Raw genomic sequence first — 15142 nt, forward strand, 5'->3', positions numbered from 1 at the left:
CCCTCCCTCTCCGTTCCGCCTCCAGAGGTAAAGGCCCGTCTGGAATTGGCACGCGGCACGCGTCGCTTAGGGACCTGCATTTTATGCTCTTACCAATAATACATATGGCCATGAGCCATAGAGAGCACTGCTTGCTAATACTTTTAGACCCTGTATATTTTTTAATGCAATTTTGTTGCGATATATTGATATACCTTCATCCAAAGTATACAGTCCGTGGTTCACAGTATCACCATATAACTGAGCATTCACAATCACAATCGATGTGTGAATATTCGTTACTTCAAAAAAGTAAAAATAAGAATAAAAATTAACCTATGAGGAGAAAAGAACATCCAAAACATCCTGTATCCCTTATCTCCCCCTATTACTTATTTATTTTTCTTTGGTCTTTATTTTCTTATCGTCTTCCATACACTGGATAAAGGGCATGTCAGTCACAAGGTTTTCACAATCACACAGTCACAATGTAAAAGTTATATTGTTATACAGTCGTCTTCAAGAATCAAGGCTCCTGGAACACTTCCAACAGTTTCAGACATTTCCCTCCACCCACTCCAATATACCATAAACAAAAAGGGATATCTATGTAATGCATAAGAATAACCTCCAGGATAACCTCTCGACTCTGTTTGAAATCTCTCAGCCACTGACACTTTATTTTGTCTCATTTCTCTCTTCTCCCTTTTGGTTAAGAAGGCTTTCTCAATCCCATGGTACCAGGTCCTGGCTCATCCTGGGAGTCCTGTCCCACGTTGCCAGGGAGATTTCCACCCCTTGGAGGCATGTCCCACATAGGAGGGAGGGCAGTGAGTTCACCTGCTGAGTTGGCTTAGAGATAAAATCCCGTTACTAAAGGTATCTTTCTCTACAGATCTTTCTGCACTTTTTTCATTCTGTGCCCTTTTTGTGAGTTACTCGTGTTGATGTGTTTGGCTCTAGTTCCTCTGCTTAATTGCTGTGTAATTTTCCGTCGGGTGATTACTCCGTGATCCATGTATCGGTTCTCCTGTTGATGGACAGCTCACTTCCAGTTTTTGGCAGTTGCTGGCAATGCCGCAGCGAGCTTCCGGGATGCATGTCTTTGGGCTTGTGTGCTCGTCTTTGGTTTGTCTCTGGTGTGTTCCGAGGGCGGTAACTCATGAGAAATGACCCCTTTGCCTCCATGGGGGCTGTGCTGGTCCTCAGCCCAATCAATAACGGTGGATGGAGCGCCCCTTGTTCACCCTCGGTTTCATTCCACTAAAATTTCTTCCAACCCTGTGGGTGTGAAATGGCATCTGACTGTGGTTTTAATTTGCATTCCTCTGTTAGTGAGGTTGAGCATCTTTTCATGTGTTTATTGGCCACTGAATATTTTGTGGTTGTTCTTTAAAAAAAAAAAATAGAAGTACTATAAATAGACATTCTAGGATTGGGATGAAAGGAACAATGTTCCTACCCCATACGCCTATCTCCTGTCCTCTCCAGAGACATCCATGTCAGGACATCTGGCTAGGTAATTCATTTATGCAGTTAAAAAACAAAACAGTATACAAATACACACCAAGAATCTCAACCCCACTCTTTCCCTGTCCACCCACGACTGCTTTGCTCTCCCACCAGGTAAAATCACTTACTTTAGTCTCTTCTGTATCCTCCAGTGTTCTGTAATGCAAAATCAGATATTCCTATTATCAACAGCCCCTTCCAATATGAAAAAGCTAGAATATAGTAAGGAATACCCCTGAAATACCCCTAAAGAGTGGGAGGAAGATCAAAGGTGATGGTGGAGTTATACAGAGAAGGTAGGGTTTAACAAATGAGTATGATTGCTGAATCATTATATTGATATTTCTTTTAGTCTCCAATATCTTAGAGCAGCTAGAAGTAAAAACCTAAAATTGTGGGACTGTAACCCAATACCAAACTCTGAAATCCGTTCTACAACTAATTGTTATGATGTGCTTTGAATTTTATTGCATTTTAGTATATGTGTTATTTTTCACAAAAAAGAAAAAAAAAGTCAATTGTGAGGATTAAAAAAAGAGATATATGTTCCTTCTAGCCTCTGGTGTTCTGGAGCAGCTAGAAGGGAAAGTCTGAGATCGGTTCTGCAACTACTTGTTGAAGAGTGCTTTGAAAATTGTTATTTTTTCTTTCTTTGCTTTGTATATATGTTATATCATACAATTTAAAGTTGTAAAAAAAATCGATGTTCCCCCTTTTCTTCCTCAAAGGCAGTATTCTAGCTACACTTTTTCTGTTCTTTGCTCTTTTTACTTTATAGATCTTACTGTGGACAGATTTACTGGAAATCTTTTCATGTTAGTATATAGAAAGCTCTCCTTTGCATACCCTCTTTCTCTCTTATGGCTTACTTGTATTTCATTGTGTGCTTGTGTCATAATTCATTTAACCAGTCTCATCAGGATGGACACTTGGGTTGTTTCCAATCTTTTATTATTCCTGCCAGTGCTGCCACGAAGACCCTTGTCCCTTGACATTTTGTAAAAGTGCAGGCATGCTCTTGGAAGGAATCCGCAGTGCTGTGTGAGGTCGCCCGGTCAGAGGGTGTGAACGTCTCTGATTCTGATCAGAACCGCCAGTTGCTCCCCACTGGGGCATTTTGTGCCCCGTTGGCAACAGCTCTTTCCATTGTTTTTCTGGGAGTTACTCCCATGTCTCCAAATGTTAGGTTTATTCCACTTTTTCGTTTTTTTTAAGTAATGAAAATGTTCTAAAATTGATTATGGTGGTGAATGATGCACAGTGTGCTAGTTTGAAATGATGTCTGTCCCCTAGAAAAGTCATGTTTTAATCCTAATCCCGTTTTGTAAAGGCAGCCGTTTCTTCTAATCCCTATTCAGTACTGTAAATTTGAAACTGTAATTGGATCATCTCCCTGGAGATGTGATTTAATCAGGAGTGGTTGTTAAGCTGGATTAGCTGGAGGCGTGTCTCCACTCATTTGGGTGGGTCTTGATTAGTTTCTGAAGTCCTATAAAAGAGGGAACATTTTGGAGAATGAAAGAGATTTGGAGAGAGCAACGACATACCCATGAGAAGCAGAGAGTCTATCAGCCAGCGACCTTTGGAGATGAAGAAGGAAAACACCTCCCGGGGAGCTTCGTGAAGGGAAGCCAGGAGAGGAAGCAGCAGATGACACCGTGTTCACCATGTGCCCTTCCAGCCGAGAGAGAAGCCCTGACTGTTCGCCATGTGCCTTCTCACTTGAGAGAGAGACCCTGAACTTCTTCGGCCTTCTTGAACTGAGGTATCTGTCCCTGGATGCCTTAGATTGGACATTTCTATAGATTTGTTTTAATTGGAACATTTTCTTGGCCTTAGAACTGTAAACTAGGAACTTATTTCATTCCCCTTTCTAAAAGCCATTCTGTTTCTGGTATATTGCATTCCGGCAGCTAGCAGACTAGAACACGCAGGTATGTGGTCATCCCGTGGACCACTGATTGTACACTTTGGATGGATTCCACTGCTTCTTGAGCTACCAATTTTAAGTCATATGTATTTACGTCCTGCCCACTCCTCACAGTCTCTCCCCACACCCTCCTAACAGCACTCTGTCACTCTTGTAGATTCTCCGTTGCCACCTTTATAAAGCTGAGCGTCAAAATTACACCTTTATTTTTCATTCCATTATCTCCTGCCACCCCTCCCCAACCCGCCTCCCTCCCAGCTGTTGTCCAGTATATTTTTATTTTTATGTCATCAAGGCTGAATAAAGTTTACGTCCTGTTCTGTAAACACGCAATGACGATCTTGTGTGTTTTGTTCTATGGACTGAGTCGAAATGTTGGGAACAAATTAAGAATGGATTTTTACTTTGTTTTACGCATTGTTTTATACAGCTTTTATAGATGATCATGGCCGTATGACTTTATCGCTGTGCTGCGTCCTTGGCTCAAGGCCTCAATGCGGGTGCTTTACAACTTTAATTGAGCAGCAGAACCATCGGGGGTGAGAAGGGGTATCTTTAAAATACGTGCCCCTAAGCTTCATTTTGGGTCTGCCCAGGAGGTGTGCGTTCCGCTGTCAGTGAGGGTGAGAACTAACTCTTTCCACTGTTTCTTTTGGGAGTTACCAACACTGTGGGTGGGTGGGTGAGGGGGCATTGGAATTTGTATTTTTTAAAGGTCCCCCCCACCCCCAGATGGTTCTATGCAGTGGCAGTGGGTTTTGGAGTGTGTTACACACGCAATAAATGAATATCCTCTTGTCTGCAGCCTCACAAGCCCTCTCTCCCCCTCACACCAGGTGTGCCCCCCAACCCCCAGCACATTCATTCACTGCCCCGTTCCTGCACTCCTTCCCCCAAGCAGACATGGTCCTACTGTAGAAAACTGCCCTGGACCCTCAGACTTTTCTCTTGGCCTTTGATGCCACTGCCCCTGCGTGGACATGGGCTCCTGGCTCCCCTCCCTTCTCTGCCCTTTTGCCCTGCTGTTGGGGAGAAGGAGGATTGTGGGCCCCTTCTGGGATCCAGCAGGGCTTTCTTTAGATCCAGAGCACAAAACAGCCCAAACTGGAGATATGCATGGGAAAGGGCCAAATCATTTTATCATTCGTTTCTTTATTCAATAAGCATTTTCTGAGTTGTATTATGGGCAGGGCTCTAAGAGATACCTATGTGAAAGAAAAAGACAAATTTGACAAGTACCAGGTAACAAGTTTCCAAGGAGACATAGGGGAGAGGGGAGCAGCGTGGGGGGTCACTTCTGGCTTCCTCCCTCTTACTGGGGATGACCCAGGACAGTGTTTTTCAAACACTGATTCTGAGCCATCAGTAGGTAGCAGTCACTTTAATGGATTGCATGCGTCATTTAAAGAATTGGACCAAACAGCATTAGAATGCAGCAAATATAGTAAGGATTATTATTGTTTCATTAATTCTTGTTTCTCTTGTTAAACATGTTCATTGAGTTTTAAATTTTGACTATTGAAGTTTTTTCTTTCTAGAAACTCCATTTGGTTCTTTTTTTTTTTTAACTTTTTTTTTATTGTATAGTATAAAATATATACAAAGCAAAGAAATAAAAAAGCAATAGTTTTCAAAGCAGTGTTTGTCATGGGCTAACATACAATCCTCTCATATTTTTCCTTCTAGCTGTCCCAGAATATAGGAGGCTAGAGGGCTTAAATATTTTTTTATCCTCACAATCGACTTTTTTTCCTTCTTTTTTTGTGAACAATAACATATATACAAAAAAGCTATAAATTTCAAAGCACAACATCACAGTTAGTTGTAGAACATATTTCAGAGTTTGACACTGGTTACAATTTCACAATTTCAGGTTCTTACTTCTAGCTGCTCTAAAATACTGGAGGCTAGGGCCGGCCATGGTGGCTCAGTGGCAGAGTTCTTGCCTGCCATGCCAGAGACGTGGGTTCAATTCCCGGTGCTTGCCCATGTTAAAAAAAAAAAAATACTGGAGACTAAAAGAGATCTCAATTTAATGTTTCAGCATGCATATTCATTTGTTAAATTTCATCGTCTCTATATAACTCCATCACCTTTGCTCTTTCTATCCCTTTCCTTAGGGGTGTTTGGGGGCAATTCTCTAAATTTTTCGTATTGGAAGGGTCTATCACTAATATGGGGTAGGGAGATGGAACTACCTGATGTTCTGGAGAGACTGGGCTAGGTTTCAGGACTTATCTGGACCAGGGACCCATCAGGAGGTTTTAGGTTTCTGGAAAGTTACTCTAGTGCTTGGAGCCCTTGTGGAATCTTATATATTGCCGTAGGTGTTCTTTAGGATTGGCTGGAATGGTCCTGGTTACGATTTGGCAGGTTATGATAGATAGCAAGGTCTAACTGAAGCTTGCGTAAGAGCAACCCCCATAGTAGCCTCTCGTCTCTATTTGAACTCTCTCTGCCACTGATATTTTATTAGTTATACGTCTTTTCCCCCTTTTGTTCAAGATGTAACTGTTGATCCCACGGTGCCAGGGCTGGCTGGATTCATCCTTGGGAGCCATCTCCCATGTCACCAGGGAGACTTTCACCCCTGGATGTCATGTCCCAAGTAATGGGGAAGGCAATGATTTCACTTGCAGAATTGGGCTTAGAGAGACTGAGGCCACATCTGAGCAACAATAGAGGTCCTCCAGAAGTAACTGTTAGGCTTGCCTGTAGGTACTCTAAGCTTCTCCACTACCTACGTAAGCTTCACAAGAGTAAGCCTCATGATCAAGGGCATGGCCTATTGATTTGAGTGTCCCTAAAGTTTGACACAGTATCAGGGGATTCCCTGATGGTAAGGTTTAATAGTTCCATATTATTCTCGCCTCCCTCAGGGGACTTTGCCAATACTTTTTATTTTTTTCATCATCGTGATCATTTCTTAGAACATTTGCATCAATTCAGAAAAAGAAATTAAAAGAAAACAGAAAAAAATCCCTACATACCATACCCCTTACCCCTCCCTTTCATTGATCACTAGCATTTCAATCTACTAAATTTATTTTAACATTTGTTCCCCCTATTATTTATTTATTTTTAATCCATATGTTTTACTTGTCTGTCGTTAAGGTAGATAAAAGGAAATCATCAGATACAAGGTTTTCACAATCACACAGTCACATTGTGAAAGCTGTATCATACAATCTTCTTCAAGAAACATGGTTACTGGAACACAGCTCTACATTTTCAGGCAGTTCCCTCCAGCCTCTCCATTACACCTTAACTAAAAAGGTGATATCTGTTTAATGTGTAAGAATAACCTCCAGGATAACTTCTCGACTCTGTTTGGAAACTCTCAGCCATTGACACTTTATTTTGTCTCATTTCACTCTTCCACCTTTTGGTCGAGAATGTTTTCTCAATCCTTGATGCTGAGTCCCAGCTCATTCTAGGATTTCTGTCCCACGTTGCCAGGAAGTTCCACATCCCTGAGAGTCATGTCCCACATAGACAGAGGGAGGGCAGCGATTTTGCTTGTTGTGTTGGCTGAGAGAGAGAGGCCACATCTGAGCAACATAAGAGGTTCTCTGGAGGTAACTCTTAGGCCTAATTTTAAGTAGGCTTAGCCTGTCCTTTGCAGGGTTAAGTTTCATATGAACAAACCCCAAGATTGGGGGCTCAGCCTATTGCTTTGGTTGTCCCCACTGCTTGTGAGAATATTGAGAATTCTCCACTTGGGTAGGTTGAATTTTCCCCCTTTCTCACCATTCCCCCAAGGGGATTTTGCAAATACTTTTTTATTCACTGTTCAAATCACTCTGGTATTTATCGGGGCATCACTTTGGACAAACCTACAAAATCTCATGACTACTCAAGGTTCCATGTACTAGGGTGTTCGATTAAGCTGTCCACATAAGTTGTATTAGGAAATGCACTAGTCAAAATATAAATTTTGTAACAAATAAACATTTTTTGCTTTAGTCTCACACATAAGTTAAAGTTTTAAATTGTTAATTACCATCTATTTTCAATACATTGCATTATTAACATTCCTTTGTTCTTCCTCATGCAAAAACATTTTAAAATTTGCACATTTAGTCACTATCATTATACACTCTAGGTGTTCCTAGATTATACCATCTCAGTCTTTATTGTCTATTTTTCCTTCTGATTTCCTGTGTGCCCCCAGGCCTCCTCCCTCTATCATTCTCACATTCAGCTTCAATCATGTTCTAACATATTGTATTACAGTTAGGTAGTATTGTGCTATCCATTTCTGAATTTTTATAATCAGTCCTGTTGCACAATCTGTATCCCTTCAGCTCAAATTACCCAATATCTACCCTATTTCAATCTCCTGATGGTCTCTGTTACCAAATGAAATTCTCCAAGTTCATTCACTAATGTCATTTCATATCAGTGAGACTATACAGTATTTGTCCTTTTGTTTCTGGCTAATCTCACTCAGTATATTGTCCTTAAGGTCCATCCATGTTGTTACATACTTCATAACTTTATTTTGACTTACAGCTGCATAATATTCCATCGTATGTATATACCACAGTTTGTTTAGCCACTCGTCTGTTGATGGACATTTTGGCTGTTTCCATCTCTTGGCAACTGTAAATAATGCTGCTGTAAACATTGGTGTGCAAATGTCCATTTGTGTCCTTGCCCTCATGTCCTCTGAGTAGATACCTAGCAATGATATTGCCGGGTCATATGGCAATTCTTTATTTAGCTTTTTGAGGAACCGCCAAACTGTCTTCCATGGCGGTTGTACCATTTGACATTCCCACCAACGATGGATAAGTGTGCCTCTTTCTCCACATCCTCTTCAGCACTTGTTGTTTTCTGTTTTATTGATAATGGCCATTCTGGTGGGTGTGAGATGATAGCTCATTGTGGTCTTGATGTGCATAATAGCCAGGGAAGTTGAGCATCTTTTCATGTGTCTTTTTTGCCAAAACTTTTTGATTATCTGCTTAATATACTCTAGGATGTATCCAGGCGTTACAGTAATCTATACAGGATTAAAGGACCTCTTTCTTATTCTGTGCTCCCTGTGTTTCAGTTGTTCAAATGAGCTATACAGATAGGTTGAATTAGATTATGCACTACCGAAAATTTCAGTTCCAGACCAAATAAACCTTTCTTCCATTGGTCTCAAAGAGTATGTGTGGTTCTAAAATATAGACGCTGTCTTCCTTACCCCTATGTTCCGAATTACTTTAACCCCAACCTGTTCAGCTTTGTTCTTATCCTAAATATCTGGTTACATACACAAAACTGCCTCTTAAAATCCAGAAATAATAATCACCACTCCGGACTTAAAGCATCTGCTGTATAAGCTTACAATCTAGGCCCTTGTTTTCTTATAAACATTTCCTAAAGGTGACTATACCATTGTTGTTTTTTTGTGTCTGGCTTATTTTGTCTCACCAAATGTCCCACATGTTCATTCATATCTTTGCATGACTCATGACTTTGTCCTTTGTGTGGCAGCACAACCTTCGTTCATAAGTATACACCATCGTTTGCCAATCTACTTCTCCATCAGTGCATCCTTCAGCTGCCTGCATTCATCAGGCATCATGTAGAGGATCCAAAGTCCACAGTCCACCAGCATGCTCAATTTTAGATAATTTCATTGTTCTTAAGAGAAAGAAAACCAATAAACACACCCTCGCCAAATAGGAGATCTAAACTTCCTCTTAACCCTTGTCCCTCCCCCCATTATTTACCTCTGCTGTTGCTGTGGTAGTGCTGATGGTTTCCTTTTGAACATAACTCATAGCATTCAATACCAGTTTTCTCCCTGTAACCTGGATTAACCACTCTTTGTACAAGAATCATATCTTTGAAGTAATTCTTGTGAGAACTAATTCATATTTCTAGTGTTAATCAGAGGGACATGTAGGTCTATACAACCCCTTTCAATCTTGTTCATCTTCAATATGGTAATATTACCTACAGACCCACTAGAGAACCGCCTTCACTCCTATCTATTCCCTTACATTGGAGTTTAGTCTTGTTAGCTATTAGTTCACCCATCTCTAGCTTCTGTGTATCTCTAAGTCCCCTATATTCTGTATTATACCTTTATGCTGGTCATAAAAGTGGAATCATACAGTATCTATCCTTTTGTGTTTGGCTAATTTCACTCAGCATTATGTCCTCAAGGCTCATCCATTTTGTCGTGTGCTTCAGGACGTCATTTTGTCTCACTGTTGTATAATATTCCATCGTATGTATGTACCACATTTTGTTCATCCACTTGACCGTTGATTTTTTTTGGTTTGTTTCCATCTTTTAATGATTGTGAATAATGCTACTGTGAACATCGGTGTGTAAATGTCTGTTTGTGTCATTGCTTTCAGCTCTTCTGGGTATATACCAAGTCATGCTATTGCTGGGTCATAGGGCAACTTGATATTTAGTTTCCTAAGGAACCGCCATAGTGGCTGCACTATGTGGCTGCACCATTATACATTCCCACATATGCAGCAGTGCATAAATGTCCCAGTTTCTCCACATCCTCTCCAACATTTATTGTTTCCTGTTTAACAGCAGCCATTCTTATAGGTGTGAGGTGGTATCTCATTGTAGTTTTGATCTGCATTTCCCTTATAGCCAATGAAAATGAGCATCTCTTCATGTGCTTTTGAGCCATCTGTATTGCTCTTCAGAAAAATGCCTATTCATATCTTTAGTCCATTTTATAGTTGGGTTGTTTGTTCTTTTGTTGTTGAGTTTTGTATATACAGGAAATCAAACTTTTGTCCGATATGTGATTTCCAAATATTTTCTCCCATTGAGTTGGATGCCTCTTCACCTTTTTGACAAAATCTTTTGAAGTGCAGAAAAGAAGCATTATTTTGAGGAGCTCCCGTTTATCTATTTTTTCTTTTATTGCTTGTGCTTTGGGTGTCAAGTTTAGGAAGCTCCCTCCTATTACTAGGTCTTGAATGTTTCCCTACATTTTCTTCTTGAAGCTTTATGGTGCTAGTTCTTATATTTAGGTGTTTGATCCACTTTGATTTAATTTTGTTTAATTTAATTTTGTTTTAATTTTCGTGTAGGGTCCATTTGGTTCTTTTTCAGTCTGCCCTGTCGCTTTTCATGGTTTCCTGTTCTCTGCGGGGAACTTCACGTTTTTCTTTTTTGTTTTTAATGGAGGAAGTGTGTTTGTTTTACAGTTGATGTCTACACCTCAAGTCTGTTTCTAGGTCTGTTTTGTGAACTTGTTCTCCCTCAGGTTGTCTAGTTCCCAAGTGTTTCTGGTTACCTTTGACTGCTTACTGGGTACTGCATTTGAGGAACTCGGGGTGAATAGTTGTGGGCTGGGATAAAGGTATCTTCCTCCAGAGAGGGCCTGCTCATCTCACCACCAGACTTCATTCATCCCGGTGCATCTGGAACCAAGCTCAGCTCGCAGCATTCCTGACTCCCCAAGAATTCCAGTCTGCTCTAGTTCCCTGTAGGAGCCGTTCTTTTTGGGGGGTCGGCCCTTACCTGGGCATATAGCCCTTTGGGTTCCTGGTTTGTGGAGGGGAGGGTCTCCGTTAAGCCTTCTGCCTTCTGTGGACACGGGCTTGGACTTGTGGCCTGTCACATGGCCATACTGTCAAAAATAGTAGTTCATGTTTTCTGGAATCTGCAAACACCCTCAGGGCAAAAGTAGTTTAGGTGTTTCTTTATCTCTCTGAGCTCCTATTTGATAGTCTCTCTTGGCTGGATAATTCCTCAGTCTTGTCAGTTCTTTAAGAAGTTTTAAAAAGAGTGGGATTTTTTTTTAACCCAGTTTTAGTTGTTTTCTGCTGGTGAGTTGGTCTCAACAGGTGATAACTGGGTTTTCAGGCCTGTCAGACCTGGTGTCTGCCCATCACTTCCAAGGTCAGGCAGGCCCCAGGCTGTTGTATGAAATGGTGGAGGGTGGGGAGGGGCTGGGGGAGCAGAGGTGGGAAGACAGGGCTTTCCTTGGGGAGGGGCCTCATCCCCAGGTGAACTTCTCTCCCTCCTTTTGTCCCCTCCCCCCTTTGTCTCCAGACTGCCTCTTCAAGGTGTGCCCCATGAACCGCTACTCGGCGCAGAAGCAGTACTGGAAGGCCAAGCAGACCAAGCAGGACAAGGAGAAGATCGCCGACGTGGTGCTGTTGCAGAAGTTGCAGGTGCGTGTGTGCACAGGTGTGCGCCCGCTGATGTGACTTAGGGACCTGGGCACACACAGGCTCACTGCCTTTCAGAGCCAACAGGGGCTCCAGGGCTGAGTCCGTTGCTTTTTTTATTTTTTTAAATTCTGGTAACATGTATAAACCTGAAATTTCCCATTTTAACCACTTTTAATATGCATTTCAGAATCCATTGGGTTTAAAAAAATTTTTAAATATTTCCATTTGACTGTTGTTGTTTTAGGTATTTTTTGCTGGTTGTAGGATGACTAATATTTCCATCCTTGTCGATATCTTCTACCGCACAGGATTTGGCTATGTAATTTTTAGGGCTCAGTGCCAAATGAAAATGAGGACCCTTTTTAGAAAATTATTCAGTATTTCAAGACCATGACAAGTGGAACATTAACCCAAGTGCAGAGCCCTTCTTCTTTTTTTGTTCAAGAAGTTGTGAGTTTACTGAAAAAATTTGCATAAAACACAGGGTTCCCATATACCACCCTATTCTTAACACCTTGCGTTGGTATGGGATATTTGTCACAATTGATGCAAGCACATTTTTATAATTGCACTAGTAACTATAGCCCATGGTATATCTTAGAGTTCACGGTGTTGTGTAGTTCCATGAATTAAAAAAAAAAATTTTTATCCTAATAACATATATACGACTTAAAACTCCCCTTTAACCACATTCAAAAAATATAACTCAACGTTCACAATGTTGTGCTGCCATCACCACCATCCTTTACCAAAACTTCTGCATTGTCTCATATAGAAACTCCATCCATTCATTCCCCGTCCCTGCCCCCGTTCTGCCCCCTGGTAACCTACCACTGGTGTTTGAAACCCCAGCAGGCAAGAGATTGCCTGTGAGTGAAGTGAGGGGGGCAGTAGAGTCCCTTCCCCGTGACCCACTGGTCCATAAGATGCCTCTGCGCCAATCAGTAGAAGGTGTCCCGTCCTCCAGGCTGGCAGTGCCCTGTGTCAGGCACATGGCTTAGTGAATGGAGCACAGACTGTATTTCAGCCCCCCCCCAGTCCTTCAGCAGGATGCCATGGTGCAGTGAACAACATGGGCAACTGTGCATGGAACCACCCGTGGCTCCTGGAGACAGTGGGTCCAAGGAACCCAGTTTGAGAACCTTGGCCTGCCCCCTCCCCTCCTTTTACAGACTTGAGCGGGCCGCCCCTGCTCATCCTTTGAATTTGCACCCAAGCCTGGAAGGTCCCCAGGCCTATGAGGACCTTAGGTCTCGGACGCATGGAGGGTGGCACGGTGCTAAGCCTGCCCTGGCTTGTGGGCCCCTTGTGAGCAGTGGCTCGGGTCGCATCCCGGGCCGTCCCCTCTGCACAGAGCTAAGGGCCCCAACCCCGGTCCCAGTGGAAAAGACAGTGGGAGGCCTTGGCCATGGCAGCCACTTTGTGGCCTGCTGATGAGACCCCTCCTCAGCCCTGGTGTCATACAGACCTTGCCTCTGTGTGTCCCCTTCCCCTGAGCCCCTGAGCTCTGAAAGGGGGTATAAAATGGGGGAGGGAGGAAAGGGCCAGCCCTGGCCGCACAGCTGTGAACCGGGGTGGAGAGCAGGGTAGAGGTGGGCTGCCTGTAGCTGTGTTCCTGGAGGGGTCGCTGTTGCAGGCTGCCTTCTCACTGGCCACATAGGCTAAGTCTGTACTGGGGATCTGGGCTGCATCTAAGGCATTCACACGTGCACAGACCCAAACCCAGAGATATGTGTGAGTGCACACAGCTACATGCTATGGGTTTGTGGAAAATCATGTGGCACATGGCCATGGTCCCCAGCAGCCCCTGCCTCAGGCACTGGGCCAGGGTTGTAACTGGACTGAGGAAGAGAAAAGGGTAGAAGGTGAACCCCCAGTCTGATGGAGGAGATAGAGACCTTATCCTCCAGGAGTTTCCAGTCCAATCGGGGAAGGAAGTACCTAAAAAGGTGCGCTTAATAGAATGCAAACCAAATCCAGCAGAATAGTATCAGAGTTGGATGCGGCCAATCAGAGAAGCCTCCCTGGAAGCAGTGGCCTGGAAGCCACAAAGTTGTGGGCAGGGAGGGTCACAGAGGAGTGGAGGTAGAGGAGGGAGCCAGGAAATGGCAGCAGTACATCCCTGCCAGGGTTTGGGCTGGGGCAGGAGTCCTGTGCTGGGAGCTTCCAGCGTCTGATGAGATGGGGGTGGTGAGGCACAGCTTTAAGTTGTTTGCTGGAGGTGGCAGGGGACAGAGGGGGCTCAAGGTCCTGTTGGCATGTCCCCTCCGCAAGGAGGCAGCCTAGGACTGGGGTGAGAGGCTTGGGTCCTCCAACGCCCCCAGCCTTAGCTCTCTCATCTACAGTGGGAGGGGATGGGTGAGGTGGTCCCTGGGGCCAGTGTCACGTCCTGGAGTCCGGGATGAGCATGCCTGTGTGTGATGTATGTGTGTGTGTGTGTGGGGGGGGTGTTAGGGAAACACTGGGGTCAGGCCCCCGCCCCACCCCTCCCCCCCGTGTGTGTCTGCCCAGCACGCAGCCCAGATGGAGCAGAAACAAAACGACACGGAGAACAAGAAGGTGCACGGGGACGTGGTGAAGTATGGCAGTGTCATCCAGGTGAGCCTGCCTGAGCCTCTCCCTCCCTCCCTCCCTGCCCCGGAGGTGGGGGCCGGGGGGAGGGGCCCAGCAGACATCGCCCTGCTGGGGTGTGCACTCAGGTGCGCTGCCCGCGTCCAGGTGGGTGGCCCTGGGACAGTCTTTGTGCCTGTGGACCTGACCCCATGCGGCCTGCATGGCTGTGACCACGGCGTGTGTTTTTTCAGCCGGGTGGTCATGAGCACTGATTCTGGAGTCATGCCTTTCGGGTTCACATACTGGCACTGCTGCTCCTACCCTGAGCCCCATTAGGAGCTTCCAAGTGCCTCTGTTTACCCCTCTGTAGAATGAGGCCGATCACAGCCCGTCCCTCTTGGGGCTGTTGTGAGACGACATGAGCTAATTCATGCAGAGTATCTACCGCACTGCTCGGTGGCCTGGGGGCCCGGCTGGGGGTGCACAGCGTGGGCGTGTGTCTGTGCAGGATTGCGCGCAGCCACGTGTGGCTCGGCCTGTGTCTGTGGCCGTGCGTCTGACCTGCCCGCGCCCCCCTCCCCCGGCCCCCAGCTCCTGCACATGAAGAGCAACAAGTACCTGACGGTGAACAAGCGGCTGCCGGCCCTGCTGGAGAAGAACGCCATGCGGGTGACGCTCGACGCCACGGGCAACGAGGGCTCCTGGCTCTTCATCCAGCCCTTCTGGAAGCTGCGCAGCAACGGGGACAATGTAAGGGCAGGGCGGGGTCGGGGGACAGGGAGCTTTCTCCAGGGTCTCTGCCGAGGGGAAGAAGATGCAGCCTCCCCGAACTCTTAGGGGCCCGGTGCCCCCGGCCTCCCTGCCCTCACCCCGTCCCGGCTGCCCCCAGGTGGTCGTGGGGGACAAGGTGGTCCTGAATCCTGTCAACGCCGGGCAGCCCCTGCACGCCAGCAACTATGAGCTCAGCGACAATGCCGGCTGCAAGGAGGTGAGTGGGCGGGGCCAGCCGTGC

The 15142-nt window shown here is 44.9% G+C and overlaps 1 protein-coding gene and 1 long non-coding RNA gene across 3 annotated transcripts in view; one reads left to right on the forward strand and one right to left on the reverse strand.

Annotated features, from left to right (window-relative positions):
- Positions 1-15142, forward strand: part of ITPR3 (inositol 1,4,5-trisphosphate receptor type 3) — a 73021-nt gene that overhangs the window by 16535 nt on the left and 41344 nt on the right. For both annotated transcript variants that reach the window (XM_077161512.1, XM_077161513.1), the window contains exons 3-6: positions 11456-11577; positions 14089-14175; positions 14722-14880; positions 15020-15118. In XM_077161512.1, coding sequence (XP_077017627.1) covers positions 11456-11577; positions 14089-14175; positions 14722-14880; positions 15020-15118 — 467 coding nt within the window. The remainder of the gene's footprint in view (positions 1-11455; positions 11578-14088; positions 14176-14721; positions 14881-15019; positions 15119-15142) is intronic.
- Positions 98-15038, reverse strand: LOC143684502 (uncharacterized). The gene is made up of 3 exons (XR_013176054.1): positions 14749-15038; positions 1620-1647; positions 98-1369 (listed from the first exon to the last, which is right to left on the reverse strand). It is a non-coding gene; the product is annotated as an uncharacterized LOC143684502 (long non-coding RNA).

This window comes from Tamandua tetradactyla, chromosome 5 (genome assembly GCF_023851605.1).
Source record: "Tamandua tetradactyla isolate mTamTet1 chromosome 5, mTamTet1.pri, whole genome shotgun sequence".
In the NCBI taxonomy this organism is placed as follows: Eukaryota; Metazoa; Chordata; class Mammalia; order Pilosa; family Myrmecophagidae; genus Tamandua; species Tamandua tetradactyla.